Below are 18,494 nucleotides of genomic sequence, written 5' to 3'. Positions count from 1 at the left end.
CCTTTCTTTCCAAACTCTTATTACCACCTGCATTTATATACTAAAAGGCTTCTGGTAAATAGCAAGAGAATGGAGTTTTTTTTCTTTAAACTACAAGATGCCTCAGTAGGAAATGCAGATCAGAAAGAAGCACTCGGTATTCAATGGCTCAAACAAATGTGTATCTTTATGTGACACACACATAAAAAGATGCCAGCAGACATCAGGCATCAACTCACAAGTCTGCAGAAGATCAGAGCTACATCAGAAGCAGTCTCCTGATGATCCTTTTGCATCCTGAAACTCCTTTGTAAGAGGCACTTTTTTTGTTCATTCTGTGCAGGCATGCAGAATTTCTCATAGTCTGTACAAACACCTGGGCAATTCTATTTTAAAAGCTGTGCTGTAGGTGTTTAACTAGGAGGAATCAGTTTGTAATTGCTCACAGTAATGCAGATGTCTGTAGTTATGTATTTAGAACAGCATGTAGTGACAAGAGAAGGAATGGCTTCAAACTGAAAATTTTAGACTCAGTAGTAGGAAAACATTTATTTTGAGGGTGCTGAGGCAGTGGGACAGTGGATGCCTGATCCCTGGTGTTCCAGGCCAGGTTGGATGGAGCTCGGAGCACAGTGGTCTAGTGAAGTGTCCTTCCCTATCGTGGTGGAGTTGGAATTAGATAATCTCGAAGGTCCCTTCCACTGCAAACTATTCTATGATTTTAAATGCAACCTCTATAATGCACACTACACAGAGCATGTGTAAGTTGGCCAGCTGTCAGGAGCCGCCGGGTAAACTTTCAGGGAACTAACAGAACATAAATTAGTGTTTTTCATAATAGGCTTCTGACGCTGGCATCTGTGCTTCTGTGCAGATGAGGCAGCCTTTTAATACGTACACACAAACATTTATTTCAAATCAAACTCAAAAGCGGCAGAAGTTCTCCGGAGGCCGAGCATTCGCCCACAGCCGCGGCCCCACTCACTGCGGGGCCCAGCGCCCGGCGGTTCCGCGGCCCCGCAGCAGCGCCTGCGCGGCCGCGCGCCCGCTCTCGCCGGCCCCCGAAGCTTCGTGAAGATTCCGGAAGGCTCCGGCCGGCTCTTTCCGCCGCCGGAGCTGCCCCGCCCCCGGTGCTGCTGCCCGGCTTCCTTCCTTCCTCCCCTCTTCCTTCCGCCGTGTTCCAGCGGGCTCTCCCGGGCGGCGGGGCAGGAGGTGCCGTGGCCATGTCGCTGCTCTGCTACAACCGGGGCTGCGGGCAGCGCTTCGACCCCGAGAACAACACGGAGGGTGAGGGCGGCGGAGGGGCCGGGGCGCGGTGCCTCCCTGGCTGCCAACGCGGGGAGCGGGGGCGGCCCCGGGGCTCTGCGGGGCGGTGTGAGCCCGTCCCGGCCGGGCCCGGGCCCCGCGGCGCTGCGGGGCTCTCAGCCGGCCCCGGGTGCGGCTGCCCGGGGACACGCGTGTGGGGCCGGGGCGGGCCCGGCGCTGCACGGCGCTGTCATGTGTGCCAAAGGCGCTTAATGCCTTTGCTTCTCTGCTTCTCTGGCTTCTCTGCTGAGGGCCTCTGTGGGTGTTGCATTCATCGCAGTTACCAGCGGGTTTTTGGTTTTTAGTTTGGTTGGCTGGTTGGTTTGGTTTTTGTTTTTGGGGGTTTTTTTGTTTGTTTTTTTTTGTTTTGTTTTGTTTTGTTTTTTAGTTTAAGGTGTGTGGATTTGCAGCAGGTAATTAAATGTGCCTGAATTGCACACATGTGCCTGTTCTTCCAAGTGCCTTGAGCGCTTGCAGTGCTTCTGTGCTTGCTGAGAATGCTAGTGAAGCATGTTTAAACGTATTTAAACCCCTCTGTCGTTTGGGGTTCCATAATTCCGCAGAGGTGCAGAAGGGTGAGTTGAGTTTTCTTTCAGAAGGCTCGCCCTTACCTGGTTTATAAAGTAACTGTGTTGGTTGAATTTCTAGAGTGTTCTCTTTGTAGTAATTTAAGTTTTAGTGACCCCCAGGGCTAGAAGTAGGCTAACATGTTCTAGCTTGTACATTTTTCGTGGTTTAGAACCGTGGCAATAAAGAGTGTTTATTTTTCTGAGCTACGTGGTTTTGCATAGACAGGGGCAACATATTGAGTAGGATTTGCTAATGTTAGTAACAGCAGAAGTGGGCACAGTTGTGGAATGCTTACATTTAGGGATCTATTCCACCACCGTCCCCTACACCCCTTTGCCCCAAAAGGCAAACCAGATATTTATTGTTTAAAAAAAAAAAAAATCCTATTAGGACTTTGTGACTTGTGCTCCTTATAAAAGTAACACTTCTTTAGAGTTTGTGATCAAGCTCTAGTAAACTAGGTCAGGTTGGCATGGCCATATGCTAGCTCTGTGGTGCTTGGGTTGGGGAAACAATTTCATGGCATGCAGTTTGTTTCAGTAAGTGGCTGGAACGTGTAGTGGAATCACTGTGCCCTAGACTAAGCGTTTCTGAAGGCAAATGCAATTATTTACAGATCTCTGCAGACAACCAGGTTTTGCAAATGGGTGACCCCTGCAAATATCTATTTTGATATTTTAATGAAAGGACTAATAAAGTGCTTTAAGGATGCAGCAGTAAGGTGATAGTAGTGTGTGCATGGTAGGATCAGTTTGACTATGAAATTGACATAAAAAAAGCTCCAAACAGACAAAAACCTGATAAATTATAGTACTTGTGTCTCTGAGAGTTAGAGAAAATGGCTTGGAAATACTTTGGTCTTCCTGGTAAAGGGAAGATGTTAACAGCAGTGGAGAGGTAACTTGTTTGTTTGTTTTTTTTTTCAGTGAAAATGTAGAATAGCAACCAAAAGCTGCAGCAATCTAATCTCATACAAATCAGAACTAGGATAAGCTTTTATCTGCTTGTATCCTAATTTTCTGTTGGGCTCGGTGTGAGCACAGACAGGCGGTGCTTTACTGTGCTCTAGCAGGCTCAGTGGTCAGAGTGCTCAGTGGTCAGAACCCGCTGGCTCTGCTGAGGCTCTGCAGCGCTCCTTGTCCTGGCACCTTCTCTCCTGGAGCACGCAGGGCCCTCAGGAGGCAGCAGCCGAGCAGGCTGTCATTGGCTCCACCTGGTACCTGCTGCAGGGCAGCTCCAGGGAGTGAGGAGAATGGATTGCGCTTGGCCAGATGGACCACCAGCACTTGTCTGTGTCTGCCTTGAGCTGGAGCATAGCCGCCCCTGAGTTAGTTGATTTTGTGATGGTTCTGGTCTCTAAAACGGTAGCTGTTATTAGCAGCATCTCTCTAGTGAATAATTAGAAATATTCATTTAAGTCTTCTGACTCAGAAATAATCTTTGCTACAAAACAGAGTTTATTTTTACTCTCATGGTACTTACAATGACATACTTTTGGAAAAGAATAACCTCTGCTTTTATTTGATTTAACAATGAAGTCCTGGTCATTATGCAAAATAACCACCTTTTTCCTTTTTGATTTTCCTGTGAAGTTTGCCAGTGTTAGCTTTTCATGCTGAAACTGAAGGAATTGGTAGAGGTTTATGGATATATTTGTAAGTCTTGCTGGAGGACTAATGTCCTAAAATATGTGCATTTTGAGTTTAGATGGGAACTGATATCCCTCAGACTGTATAAGTGTTTTAAACACAGGCACTGAATATAAAATCAAAGGAAATTGTACAAAATTAGGTTTCTTTAAAAATCTACATATTTATAAAAAAGATAAAACCATTTGGGTTGGGTTTTTTCCTATTAAATATCTGTAGGCAGATTGCTAATGGAGTTATTTATCACTTTTTTCTTTTGCTTCCTATTATGTGCTTTGTAACTGTGTCACTTTTAAGTGTTTCTAATTTTGCTTTAAAGGCTAAAAGATAGTGCTTAGTCAAGTCAGTAAAATACTGTCCATGCAGTAACTGTCAGTGAGAAGTTATATAATCACAGCAGTTTTATTACATGTTAAAGGAATACAAGTAAAAGAGAACAGCTGTGTAATGTTGATAAACATTTGTGAATACAAACACTTTGATTAATGGAGATTGTACATTATACCCATAAAAACAGTGTAGTGTTTGTACAGAATCTATTAGTAATAAATAGTATTGATACATCAAAATTGCCTACATGTGGAAGACTAACCCTTAGGTTCAAATCCTTAGGTGGCTTAGGATTCTACAAACATTGAAAGAAAACAAAGTAGTTACTGTTCAAATCATGATTTGTATCAAGAGACTTTTTTAACAGAATACTTCTCGACAAAGCTGTGATCAGGTTCAAAAAGATGTATTTGAAGCCATAAATCAGTGTTTTCTGTCTGTCAGGTAGCCATAGGGTCACCTTCTTACTTCTGCAAAATTACCAGTAAGGCCTGATTACTGATGGAGGCCGGGATGATCCATAGAGAGTTTCCTTGTTCCTCATGGAAGTAGTAGTTTGTCTTAGATACCTGCTTTCTAGTTTGTGTTGTGTAATCCTTAAGAAGAAAGAAGACCTCATTATTTATGTTTATTATATGCACTCAGATTGCTTTTTTGGAGGAATCTGGACTTTTCTGAGTAATGATGTGCCCTCAGGGAAATGGGACAGCTCATGGCATACATTAATTGTGAGTGTGGCATTTTTGCTGGGTTTGTAATCATATGAATAAATATTCTTGGTGTGCCTCAATATTAATAATAATCATTGTCTTCTAGGTTCATGCACATACCATCCAGGTGTGCCCGTTTTTCATGATGCTCTCAAAGTAAGTATGCATCTGTCCTTTTAAATATTTTCTATTATCTGCTTGGTTTTTCATCTTTTTAATTTCATATCTTTCAGTGTTGAGAAACTGATGTTCAGCCTATCATGAACAACCCCATGAAATTAGAAAAGCACAGTTACTAATTCCTGAAAAAGAAATTTAAAACTCCGCTCATATGGTCTAAATGCCATGCAAGTCTAGATGACTGTTTCCTGTTGATTAACTGACTTTAGGTCTCTCAGCAGTGTAATTAGGTCCTCTAAATAGGACTGTGGAGCCATTGAGAGGTTTCATACTCTTTAAATTAATTAACCTGCTTGGAATTCAGAGCAGATGCTTGTGGTGTAATGTGGCCAGGGCACTAATGTGTATGTGACATTTGTCTGCTGTAAAACACAGTCATGTTCATTAATCAGCCAAATGAGAATGTTGGTTGAATTGGGACTGGTCACCCCTGCCTCTTATGCAACTGTCCAGGATTCTTGGGCTCCATCTTCAGTGAAGAATTAAATGTACCTGTGATGGGTCTCCAGTGCTTAGCCCAACTGCACAGCCCATCCTTGGTTTTCTGCTAAACTGTTTTCCCTCTTCAAGGATCTACTCGATGCATACAAAGTGCTTACAGGGGATCATTTCAGACATAACTGCTGAAACAGTGCTGGAAATCATTCTAATAATTTAATTGTATGTAGTCAAAATTCTGGCGTCCAAAAATGGAGCCTGGCTCTTTATTAATACTGATGTAGCATAAGTGGCTTTTCTTAGAGCGCTAAACTGCTGTTTAGATGAGCTTTGAGGGAGTGAGTGGGTTGTTTTTTTTCTTAGTACTTAGGAACTACTTCTGCTGGAAGTGCATCTCCTCTCAACAATGGTCTTTTGGCCTTGTGAAGGCTTCTGCATTTGTGCTGGGCAGTGTGTTTGCTCTGAGCTGTTGCTTATATTGCAATACCTGACTCTGGAATTAACCATCGTGTTTCACTGGCAAATTGGGGCAAACACTCTTAGATCAAATAATGTACAGTTGCATAGACAATGGTAAATTTTTTGTACAAAATTACAGCTGTACTCAGAGCACAGTACAAAAATCTTCTACATAATTATGAAGAAAGAAATTATTCAGTTAGCTAAAAAATTTATGTTTACTCCCTTTTTCTCTTACATACTCACTGTTTACAAACAAGTACCACTTTCCTCCTTCTCCTTATCCTGCCTCTTGCCTCTTAATTAAAAATTTATCATTATTGCAAGTGTGCAGTTTTCTTCATGCTATGAGTTCTAGATAATCTAGGTGGGCAGGATGAACCTTTTGTCTCCTCAATTGTGGAAATAGTTTATATTTTGAGGGTATTTTAGAACCACCTACCTAAAACCCATTGTGTTGCACCACTTAAGCTTTCAAAGCAGTGGTGCATTAGTCAATCTGTTGCCTCTAATAAGCTTCTTTGAGTTCTAAGATATATTATTCACAGTGGCAAGGCAATTTTCTCTAAAGTTGAATTTCTGGTTTATATAATAAAAAGTGCTCTTGATTGATGTAGTTGGATAGCTGTGCAATGCACATATCCAACTCTGTTGGTGGAAGATAAGAAATTGAAATATCTGAGTGGTGCTCAAGGAAAAAAACAAATCCCTCTCATTTTTGGAAGAGGGCCTTGAGCATTGAGCCACAGGTGAGCCTGGTCTCAGGTGTAGTCTTTGTTTGTTTTGCTTACATGTTACTTAATCAGATGAAGTAACATTTCTGTTCTCGGTTGCACAGAGTTGGCACCTAACTTGTCATGGAAGTATTGCCTCACATTTACTGAACTTTTTGATTAAGGCAGCACCAGCAAACTATAAGACTTCTCTGACTTTTAAAAATGCAGATGATACTATTGTCCACAGTAGGGAAGAAAACAGTTGCTAATTTTGATATGCCACATCTTTTAAAGAAAAATAATAAATATTTTGCATTTTTAAAGCTGTTGTTAAGTTCTGTGGTCATGCCTATGTTGTTTCTCTTCCAAAATGTTTGTAGGGCTGGTCATGTTGTAAGAGGAGAACAACAGACTTTTCTGACTTCTTAAGCATTGTGGTATGTACTTATGATTCTTTACAATTTCTATACTTGTCAAGTGACAGTGATTAATATTAAATGGTGCATGTGCTTACATGTTTTAAATTAGCCTAATTCTGTTGAAACTGTCTTAATTCTTATATGCTCTATTTTTTTCATATAATGCTGAAGTCAAAGCTCATTTTCAAGCTTTGTTAAAATGATCAAAATAGGTTTGGATAGAACTGCTTGCTAGTTAAGAAGAATGGTCAGCATCTATTGCCTCTTTCTTGACTACAGAAAGTATGTGTTTTTCTTTTAACTTACATGGAAAATGAGAATATTTTCCACTTTAGTGGTAGGGTTTCCTTTGCAGCCAGTGTTAAGAGTGGGCTACAGGAAAAGATGGAGCTGAAGAAATGAGTCAAGAAGACTTGTTGCAGTTTTTGTTGATTGTAATGTATGTGCACTAAACTGCATTTGTATATAAATTAAAACATATGCTTTCCACAATAGGGCTGTACAAAGGGTTTCCATAACAGTGAGAAACCTCCTGAGCCTGTTAAACCAGAAGTCAAAACTACCTCTGAGCGAAAGGAGCTAGCTGAACTGAAACCCAAATTTCAAGAACACATAATTCAGGCACCAAAACCATTGGAAACAATTAAGAGACCAAGGTACGGTATATGCAACTTAAGGTTTTCCTAATTTGTAGTCAGTTGGTCAAGTTAAAGCTTGCTTGGTTATTCAGTGTTGTACATTTCATGAAGTCTAGAAATTCTAAAATTAACCTTAGAAGACCTTGGTTTTGGTAGAAGTGATGTTGCTATCCTGAGCTTCAAAATATGAGAAAAGAATTCTGGTTATGAAAAAGAAGTGCTTGATCTTTCAACACAATAAGCGAATATTGAAGTCTATAACCTCATAGCTTAAAATGTCACTAGAAACTGTGTTAAGTGTTTTAAACAGTAATGAAAATAATTTTGGGATGCTACTATTTAGATTCCTTAGTATCTCTGATTTATTTTTATTTTTGTAGAATATTTAGGATTTCCAGTTGACTGCCTTCTAAGTTTCTAGTCTGTTTTTTCATGAACAGTACAGATTGGCATTTACAACTGTAGTTTGTTTGTTGAAGGGAGGTTTGAAAGGAAGAGCCTTGTAGGAAGATTAAAAGTTACTACTTTGTCTTCTATAAATTCTTTCTGATGAAGTAAGTTGACACTAATACATGGATTTTTTTAGCCCAGATGAGCCAATGACAAATTTGCAGCTGAAAGTGTCAGCTTCCTTGAAACAAGCTCTCGATAAACTGAAACTGTCATCAGAAAATGAAGGGAGAAAAGGTAAGGAGACAGGGAGATTAAGTAGGTGTGTGAAGCTAAGTGTCACAAAAATAAATGAAATGCTGATCTTGTCATTTCTGAAGTGATAGTTTCCTTAATAATCTGAAATACCTTCCAGTCCAGGAAATGATGGTTGAAGTTCAGATGTGGGTAACATGGAAACTTGGTTGTCAGGAGCAGTTCATTGTCATTAGCATTATTTGAACTGTGTCTTTTCTAAGATTTTGTTTAGAATGTCTGTAATGGGAACATCCATTTCTGAATATGTGACTGACAGAGTTACCAAGAAATGAGCTTTACTTCCTATTATTGCAGAGACAGTATCATATAAAGCCTTCATAAATTGGTGGAATTCCTTGGAAGACTAGTCGGTTCTCCCTTGTCTGTTTTTCCTCTTCCTTCTTCCCACATTTCATTTGGAATTTGGTTTCAGAACCACACTGCTCCTTAAGTAACTTTATAATTTCAGCCTACGCTTGTGGCTATTTTATGCTCTTTTGTTCTTGTGCCAAGCTAATTTAGCTCTTCTTTCTCCATGGTATCCAAATTATTTCCTTGTGTGCATTTATAGACAGCAGTTGAAGCCTTTTACATTCTTGGTTTTACAAAACTGAACTAGGTGAATGAGTGTTCACTTCCCCTGTGATTGTAATGATCCTCTTCATCTTTTTTTATTTACCCCACTTAAAATGTGTAAAGATACGGAGCCTAGAATTTGATGCATAGGTAACACAGCTTTTGGAATGTTTCTCTCTACCTCTCTAGCAGATTTCACTGTCAGGCAAAAAATAGAATCTTGAAGAGGAAGGTTTTTCTAATCTCCTCCTCAGCTCATTTTAGTTGTTAATAAAGCAAAGTGTTCAGTCGATTACATAATTCATTTGCTATTTTCTGTAATAATCTGTTTACAGAGGAAGATAGTGATGAAATCAAGATTGGGACGGCATGTAAAAATGCAGGCTGTTCAAAAGTAAGTGGTTTAGTTGTACTCTAAATGCAGCTGCTCAGCTATTAAGTGAGCAGTTTTGGGTTTTTATGTGCTACAAGTTAATTTGGAAAAGGCACAAAGTCCATTGGGTTTAACTTATGCATATTTGATAACATGCTTTAGTATGAACAAATGTGAGTTGTTTGCAGAAAGTTGAAGATTTTTTTTCCTAAGCCTGTCATGAACTTCTAATTAGTAAGCTTGTCAAATCCATGGTACTGAGGTGTTTCAACTTAACATATAGTGTTGGTGAGAGGTGGCTTACTGATAACACTTGAGTTGCTCTTGATAATGTGTATAGATCAGAAGTATCTACAGATCTTAACAGTTAATGCTTCCTTCAAGAAGAATTAAAAAGTCAGTGTTTTAACACATCTGGTACCAAAATTAGTCATTATATTATGTAGTCATTTTAAGTGAAAATTACACTGACAGGCTTGTTTTGTACAAAATGGGACAGTAAAATTTAAATAGCTATTTTACCTGGCAGATTTTGCATTATCTACTGAAGCTCTGGTGGGAGGAGAACTTTGGCAGTCTTTGTGTTGGGAAGAACTGACCTGATATTCAGTGGCTAAGTTGTATATTGTTTATTTTTACTTTCTGTAGAGAATCCATGTGTTTTATGAATGACAGATTTATTTTCAAGTTAAGTTCTTGTTTTCTCTGAATACTCAGAGTATTCTAAAGACAAAAATCTCTATGAGGATCTGCAGTAACCTTTATGAGCATAGGTGGTGTCACCATTGATGTATGCCATTGAACTAATATAAAGTACAGCTTCTTAGCAGTGCCAGAGAACCTTCTGTGAAGGAAGGTTGAACACTGACTTTGAAAAGCTAGAACAAGCCATTAAATCTAGAGTATTTACCCAAAAGCTTTGTCGTACTTTGGTCATTATTTCTGGGTTTTGTTGTGTTTTAATTTATTCCTTGCTCCACATCCTTAGCAGTAATACTCTTTAAATGTTTTGTCCCACCAGACATACGAAGGACCGCACAGCACAGAAGAAGTATGTATATACCATTCTGGTGTACCTATTTTCCATGAAGGGTTAGTATTCAGCTAACTTCCATTTTTGTACCTCTGTTCTGTGAAGGGTTAGTATTCAGTTAACTTCAGGTCTTTATAACTAGTTTATTGTGTATTCTTACTTTCTTTGTAAATGTTGCCTTGATTTATTGTCTATTCCCTCTTCTATCAAAAATGACAATGCTTGAAAAGAGTATACGGAAGTAACAGTAATCCTGCATAAAAGAGCTTAAATGTTCACTGTAAACAGTGTCCTAAATATTGTTTGTTAATTACTTTGCAAACTTTCAAGGATGAAGTATTGGAGCTGTTGTAAAAGAAAAACTTCTGACTTCAATACATTTTTAGCTCAAGAAGGCTGCACAAGAGGAACACACGTGTGGACTAAAAAGGATGCAGTAAGTAGCATTAAGATTGCATTCTGTAACTGGCTATTCTGAATTTTGAATACTGAAATGTAGTTTGTAGCTTGATTGAGTTATTATTGTAGCTGACCTATTACAGATCACCACCTTTGACATAATGTGGAAGCTACATAATGTACATAGCAGGAAAACTGAGAAATGGAGTGTGAAGTAGTGTGGGGTACAGGAGTAACTGATTCTTTAAGAATATTGTATTTGGTCACACGATGGATACAGGTGAACAAAAAGTTCTTGTTATGAATGTGTTGTCTGTTGCTGAGGCAAAAAGGGTTTGACACTGCAAACATCATGAATATTTAACAAAAGAAAAGAAAAATAAGTTATAAAAAGTGTAGTTTCATTACTTCATTCCAGAGCAATTACTTCATAAATCCTTTACTTCTTTTAAATTTTATAATTGCTGCTTGCTTTGAATATTTATATTTTTGTTCAAGAACTATTTGCAAGTGCAAAAAGTAGGGATTAAAAAAAAGTTGAAGTGGTGAGTCTAAAGCAGGAGAGTGTAGAAAAAGACTAAAGAGTTTATCCACATTTAAAGAAACCATGAGAATATTAATTGTATGTGTATTGAGATAATCTGCTTCTATCCAGCAAGGGGTTTTTTACCTTAGCTTTTTGCTTTTATTTTGAGGGTTTTTTTCACAGTTTACTTGCTTTTTCTGCATCGGAGAACAGAGAGTAATACTTTTTTTTTGCAGGACTATGAAGCATTGTTGGAGTCACAGCATTCTTTCTCTGTGTTCAATTCTTTTTTATAACCTGCTGGCTAACTCTTGGAAAGGAAGTTGATCCACCAAGTACAACATTTTTTTTTGTTGTAGTTTGTTTGAGAGGGAGATACTGAAATTCTTAGTAAAAAGAATTGGAAGTGGAGTCTTGAGTCTTCTGTGAAGATGAAATACAGTCCTTTATTAGCTGTGCTAATTAGCTATTAAAAAAAGTCCTGGGCATTTATGCTGTTAAGCTTGTAAAAACATATTCAAATGTAATTCTAAGTCTTTTTTCCTTATATAGGGTACTAAAGTAGTTCCATGCAGGCATGATTGGCACCAGACTGGAGGAGAAGTGACTGTTTCTGTATATGCTAAAAACTCTGTCCCTGATCTGAGCTACGTGGAAGCTAATAGCACAATGGTGAGCCTCTACTTTAAGTTCAGCAACTTGAACCTAGGAAAATCTGCTCAGTTTTATTTACAAGGCAGAGATAGCATAAGACTCTTTTTTGAGTAACTGCTTTTTCTTGGCATTTGTGTTTGTTCAAGTATGTATAGCTTTTTTCTCCCTTCTGTTTGGACATCTGCACTTTAATGTGTGGGGTTTTTTTAAAGCTGCAATGAAGTATGCAAAAAAAAAAATCTTTGATTTGACTTCCATAATTAAAACTCAAGCATGATGGGTTTGCATCACCATATGTATAAATAATTATAGAGTCATCATTTACTTGTATTTGACTTAATGTAATTTGATACCATTCTTCATTGTATGCTGTTTCACAGCTACTAATATTAAACAGCTGTTTAAATGCCTCTCTTATTTCTTAATCTAAAATTATAAGATACCAGTGGTCACTGTTGATTGCAACTGTATCATAATCTATTAAAATAGATACTCATCTCTATTTCAGAGGGATAATTTTATCACTTTGGGCATTGTAGGATCCAAGTCCTAAAGTTCTATTCTGTTTAAACATGCTCGGGGTGTCAGATGTTTTATTAACATGATAAACTTCTCTATTTTTTTTGGTTTTTTTCCTGTTAAGGTAAATATCCATATTGTATTTGAAGGAGAAAAGGAGTTTCACCGTACTGTGAAGTTATGGGGAGTAAGTATAAAAATATGTTTTCTATTAAAAAGAAACAAACAAAAAATCTAACAAAAAACCCCAAAAGGAAACCGAAGCATAAGCCATTAGCTTTTTCTCTTTCAAAATGGTGTGGTTTTCCTCATTACTCTGTTTTTTGAAATAATTTCTGTTGCATGACATTGAGTAATTACATTTAAATCTGAATAAAATGACCCTGGAGATAAAGTGTGACATCATAATGGGCATTGCTTTGTACAGAAGGTGGCCCTCCAAGGTCCTTTCTGATCCAGCACCATGGTAGTGGTATTGCAGAAAACCCTTGGTTATGTATGTTAGCCAATGTATGTTAGATATGCATCGGCATATGTTTATGCCATAAGCATTCCATAGCTTGGGAATGGGAAAAAGTCTTGATTTTTCAAGATACTAGAGGGTTCTTCATCTACCTAAACATCTACTGAAATTTAGTGATGAGGTACTCCCTAACTTAAATCCCCAGTATCTGTTAAATTAAAGCATGAAACACCTTTACTGTTCTAGGTGATCGATGTAAAGAGGAGTTACGTGAACATGACCGCTACAAAGATTGAGCTCACCATGAGAAAAGCAGAGCCCCTGCTATGGGCAAGTCTGGAGTTACCAGTCTCCAACACACAACCAAAACAGGAGAGTTCGGATCAATAACAATTCCAAAAGACAAGTTATTTTCCATAATGAAGTGGTGACTTGCTACTGTAATCAAATATTTAACTTTTATATAGATTTTTTTTTTTTAATGCTAGTTCATCTGTTCCCTTCTAGAAAGAAATTTGACGCACAGCAAATGGGGGTGTAAACTTGAAAGGGTAACAGTTATTTCTGCTCTTGCTCCCATGGGTATGTTTATGCTAGATGTGATGTCTCCATGGGAATTTGGAGTAAAACAGCTATTGCCCTTTGCTTGCAGCCTTCCCTTCCATGCACTGACTATCCCAGTAGATGTGCTCTCTGTTCGCAGTGAGTGTCTTTGTTTTTCAGCTGTTCTGTTTAGTCTGAATGCATTTGGTAGCCTGTGTTAAATTCAACACTGTTATGAAGCTTACAGTAATTCAGATACAAAAATCTGAGACTGAACTGATTGGCATGTAATTCTACATCTAGAGTACAAGGTTACATAAACAGAAATAGGAAGTTGTACACTTGTAGACTTTCGTGTTCTGAAACGAAGTTTTCTTTCAGTACCTGTTGGCTTATGTAGGAATAAAATGAATGGTGTTATTCCAAGGATTTCAGTACTGCTGACTCCTGCTGTCTTTCATGTATCAAAGCAGATCAGGTTAAAATTTTAAAAAAGGTGGCAAGAAGGGATTATTTTTACTCTTTTACATTTGCTATTTCAGTAGTTAAATATAAAAGCAAATGGACAGTGAAATGGCTGTATAACTTAGCATTTCAGCTGTGAAGAGTATGCAAACAGCAAACTATTGTAAAATTACCAAAGTGCTGTATATATTTGGCAGCCTTTAGAATGTATAGTCTGTCCTATTTTACAGCATTGAAAATCTCAAGATTCTTCTCAAAGTAGATGGATATGTGTAGTAGGAGAAGCCAGGACACGCTGTAGGTGTCTTGGTAAAACAATTTCCAAATAGATATGTGTATCTCGTGACTCTGAGGATGGTCATCTAAGAACTGCAGTTCTATACAGGGCAAAACTTAGGAAAACAACATGCTTTACAATCTGTCTCATATTGTAATTGTACCTTTGACTCAACACTTCAGAAGAATACTGTATCTTTTGAGCAGACTGTAATTAGAAATCAAGACCTTAGTTTTGTTTTCAGTTCATCAGTAAAGGTGTATGGCTGAAAACAGGATAGCTGTAAAGATGTGATTTTTTTTGATTTTTTTTTTAATTCAGGCAGCAACATACTCAGTAACATTACTTTCTATTTCTGGTTGGAATAGTTTCTTAAATTTGGCTTGCAGCTGAAATAAAGATGTTTTCCTATTAAAGTAATAAAAAATGCACACCGTTTATTGTGCCTAATCCTGTATACGTAAACAAGAGGGTTTGTGGATTGTTAAATGCGTGGATGCTCATCTATCAGCCTTGGCAGACCTGGAATAGTGTCAGGAGAAACAGAAGGTGTAGTAAAGGCATTCTGAAGTGAAATGCAGATTTCTGAGAATCTTGCTGTTTTCCATTAGGTATGATTTGACTCAGATTTCTGTCTCTAACAGTACTTGAAATCCTACTTCATGCTTAAAGTAGTAGGAAATACATTACCAAAGAAACCATCCCTGAACACCAAGAAGGTGACACTGGTGATACAAATATATATGTACACATGCGTAAAATTGTTTTGGTGCTTTTCTCTACCTTAATCTCAAGATCCTTTGTCTTCAACTACTTAGTTTGACCATGGCTGTATGCTCCTTTGGGCCCTTTTAAAAAATTTCAGCTCTAAGTTCTGCTGTATAGATTCTGTTAACCTCTAATAATGCCTTTTTTTCCTCTTTTTTTTTTTAAATCTGAAAATGTCAGGTACTGCAAAGTGATGGGGTACAAGCTTATAAAATACGTGCCTGCCAGGTGGTCCTCTGAAAATTGAACAGATGTTCCTTGATGTGTTCTGAACCAACAAGTAGAGTACTTATTAGTTAGTGTGACACTGAGAACATCAGTGGATGAAAAATTCTAGATAGCTGTAGCTACTAGCATGCCATCTGTGTTGGTGGGTGCAGAAATCTGAACTTGGACAGCAAAATTAGTAGTGCTTAAATGCCAGGATAAAGTTCTTGTTTAACAAGCAAGTTCAAATGTGTCTATGCATATGGATATATAAATATCCTAAATATGTTAAAAAATATGGAAAACATATTTTCTCTTAATTTGCATCCTCATGTGCATTAGGTTTGTGTAATGTAAAACCTATTTTAAAGAACTACATGGAAAATGGAATTCCTTGGGAAAACAATTTCTGTTTTTCAGTAAGTTGTATTCTGCCTTAGTGCATTAACAAATAGAGAGAAATGTGGATGAATGGGCCGTCTCATGTGAATGCTGCAGACTTTGGGATCCTTTAACTACTTGTTACACTCTTCCAAACTATGTTCTGTTGGTAGCTTAGTCACCTTGGCCATAAGTGGGAGAAAGCTCCTGTGAACACAGTCCCCAGTTTTGCTTTTGCTTTTTTTTCCTCCTGTTCTTCTCTTATTGTTCATACTTTCAGAACAAAGCTAAAGATACTTCAGGTGTTCTAAAATGACTCCCCCCCCATCAGTGGCAAAACAACCACTTTTAAAGCTTACCTGTTAAAAAAGCAAGGAAACAAATTAAAGAACCCATGAAAACCCCACCAGCTTTGGTCAGGCAAGAAAGTATAGATCGTACAATAACAGCGTAGTTTCTGTGCCCTGGGATGCTTTTCAAAATAAAAGTATAAAACCCTTCAGATGGCCTTGACTGCCATAAGCTGTCTGTTTAACTGCAGCAATTCTTAGCAGTTTTTTGTAACCGTATGTCTGCATCTATCCTGAAACTCCAAGAGCTGTATCACTCACTGTATTTGAGCAGTTGCTCACAACAGGCTTCAACACACCAAGGGTTGTTCGTGGTGTTTCATGCAATGACATCCTGACATGCGTAGTGGTAGCAAACACTTTGATGGAATATTGGCTTGGCTGTAACTTTTATTAGTAAGTATGGAGAGAAGGGAGGCCAACTGTGGTGTACTAAACCAATCATGATGGCTACTTTCCCAAAAGCAAGATCTGTCAAGGAAGCAAAGTGATATGTGATCACAGGCATTCACCTGTCTAATAATATGACACTATATTGCAAACCAGTATGGGCAGGAGTATTCAGTGTTGAATTCATCCTTTTTTCATGCTCTCAGATCTTGTGCTGTACTTATCAAAATAAGTTGATACAGTCTGACTATATTTTTATAAATGAGTGTTTAAGAGCTGTAGTGTGTTTCAGTATGGGTTTATGTGTTACACATGTAGACAAGCATGTCACGTGAGTTAGAGCTGGCTGTCCAGGTGCATATAAAACTTCACCTTCATGATCCCTTTATAATACAAAAAATTGCATGGGTATACAAGTTTATGACAGAAATCTTAATATTTTCCCTCATGTATAAGCCCATTTTCCTGTCTAACAGATTTCACACCTAACATTACATCTCAGGTAAAAAGTGATAGAGGATGAGAGGAAAGGGCCTCAAGTTGCACCAGGGGAGGTTTAGATTGTTAGGAAAAACAGTTTTTATGGAAGGGGTTGTCAGGGATTAGAACAAGCTGCCCAGGGGAGAGTGCAGTCACCGTGCCTGGAGGTGTTTAAAAAAAATACGGGTACGGCACTTGAGGACATGGGTTAATGGTGAACATGGTGGTGGTGCTGCCTTGGTGGCTGGTGACCTTAGAGGCTTTTCCAGTCTTAACAATTCTGTGTTCTTGTATCTGTAAGAACATTTCTTGGAGGAATTGGAATTTATGTGAAATGTTAATACATTGCTAAGCACAGGGCTGATCAGCTATATTGACTCTAAGGTGCTGATACAACTTGACAGAATAATCTTCCATTGGATGGTATATTCTGGATTGTGTACATTATCAAGTCACCATTTCAGTAGTTTAGGAATTAGTTTTACTAGGAATTTTGCCTTCAGAAAAAAATATACCTATTCTACATAATGATGCATTTTTGGCTTGCATTCTTTAAACATGGCATGAGTATTGATTAAATACTATATCTGTTAATGATTGGTCTTTCCCAATTTGCTACTAAATTTTTTTTACTTCTGTTCAGGAAGGAGATCCTTTTTAAAGTAATGAGTTACATGTCTGGAACACTGTTTAAGGGTGGTAATCATTTTGGCATTATAAGAGTCTTGAATTACAGTTGAAGAGGAGATGACTTTTCGCATGGCTGTTTGATTCTGCACATTCACAAAACGTACACACAGAAATTAATCTCGTGTCTTCATGCTCTAGTTTTTTTCTAAATGTATCCAATAAAATTCTTATTACGTGCTGGTTGCATTTGAGGTTTGTGTTTGACTCCTTTTGTTATGGGTGTGAACTTCCCTGTTAGTTTGCAGCATGGTTGTTGAAGTAAAATGTCAGTGGACATTTTCCACATGTAGGTCTATATAGGAGTGAAACTGCATCGCCAAGGGGTTTTTCCCACCTGTTGTTCATTTCTTTGCTTGTTGCTTTCTAAAGCTACAGCCCAGTCAGGATATGAGTTTTGCAGAAATCTGAGTGTAGTTGCTGAGATGGAGGCCTGTCACATTCACAGAAATAGTTCAGTCCAAGACTTTTGAGCTGTCACAAACTTAACGGAACAGAAGTGGAATAATTCCAGATACAGTGGCTGTTTCTAAAGTTGCTGATGGTACTGTTGCTTTAATTTTTTTTCCTGGTTTCTTAGAAGAAGAAGATAACTTTCCAAGACCTCTGGCATTCACTCAGTGTAGAAAAAGGTTCACCTCTTGAAGCCTGATATCTTCTATGGTAATAAATACTTGGGCTTTTCCCAAAGTTTGTGTAGATGTTTTGACCAGAGGGTAACCAATGTATTGTCACAGACATTACAAACTAATCCACAGTCAAATGAGTGTTAATCAGAAAATGAAGCATCCTTTTGAATAAAATATTTTTGTTACCTGCTAGAAACAAGTATTTGAAGAATTAGTTAATTGTTAAATTTTAAAGCTGCATTGCAACAAAATTCATTTAAAGCTACCTAGAGGCAGATCTTTTACATTACAATGATCTGTGAAATATTTGTAGTCCAGAAACCTTGTTCTCAGAAATGTGATTTAAACCTATGAGAAATACTGATACTGCAATATTATTGCTGAATTCCATGATTGGGAAAAAAACTAACCTAATACACTTCTAGGCTAATGTGCTTAACCTAATTTGTTCCTCCTTAATTGGAAATCAGGCTTGTGTATAACAAGGCAGAGTTGATGCAGTGTGCTTCTATACCCCAAGGGACTTAATTTAGGGGTTTTTTTAAGGGAATGCCTTGTAATCAGGTTATATCATTATGTATATAAACAACCCAAATTTTAAACGTTCTGCTCATAGTGAAAGCAGTTAACATTTGGAGTGTCAACTCACGTTCAAAACCTACAGTAAAGAGGTAGTTTAAGTTCTTTAACTGCA

At 38.0% G+C, this 18,494-nt stretch overlaps 1 protein-coding gene across 1 annotated transcript; it reads left to right on the top strand.

The window, feature by feature from the left end:
- Positions 1-1,096: 1,096 nt before the first annotated feature.
- CHORDC1 (cysteine and histidine rich domain containing 1) lies at positions 1,097-17,365 on the top strand. Its single transcript, XM_063148836.1, has 11 exons — positions 1,097-1,266; positions 4,650-4,699; positions 6,717-6,773; positions 7,251-7,411; positions 7,980-8,080; positions 8,992-9,050; positions 10,051-10,121; positions 10,393-10,498; positions 11,540-11,659; positions 12,285-12,347; positions 12,870-17,365. The coding sequence occupies exons 1-11, from the start codon at positions 1,203-1,205 to the stop codon at positions 13,011-13,013; spliced, it is 996 nt and encodes a 331-aa protein (XP_063004906.1). The 5' UTR covers positions 1,097-1,202; the 3' UTR covers positions 13,014-17,365.
- Positions 17,366-18,494: the final 1,129 nt, after the last annotated feature.

Source organism: Melospiza melodia, chromosome 2 (genome assembly GCF_035770615.1).
Source record: "Melospiza melodia melodia isolate bMelMel2 chromosome 2, bMelMel2.pri, whole genome shotgun sequence".
NCBI classification, from domain to species: domain Eukaryota; kingdom Metazoa; phylum Chordata; class Aves; order Passeriformes; family Passerellidae; genus Melospiza; species Melospiza melodia.
Note: the sequence above shows the minus strand (reverse complement) of the source record. Positions and strands in the feature narration are given on the sequence as shown.

What these genes read in the sequence shown, in the direction of transcription:
- CHORDC1 (XM_063148836.1), top strand. Translation starts at nt 1,203, where the DNA reads ATGTCGCTGCTCTGCTACAACCGGGGCTGCGGGCAGCGCTTCGACCCC. An exon ending in GAAACAATTAAGAGACCAAG is followed by an intron (nt 7,412 to 7,979) that starts GTACGGTATATG and finishes GGATTTTTTTAG; the next exon opens with CCCAGATGAGCCAATGACAA. An exon ending in AGAAAATGAAGGGAGAAAAG is followed by an intron (nt 8,081 to 8,991) that starts GTAAGGAGACAG and finishes ATCTGTTTACAG; the next exon opens with AGGAAGATAGTGATGAAATC.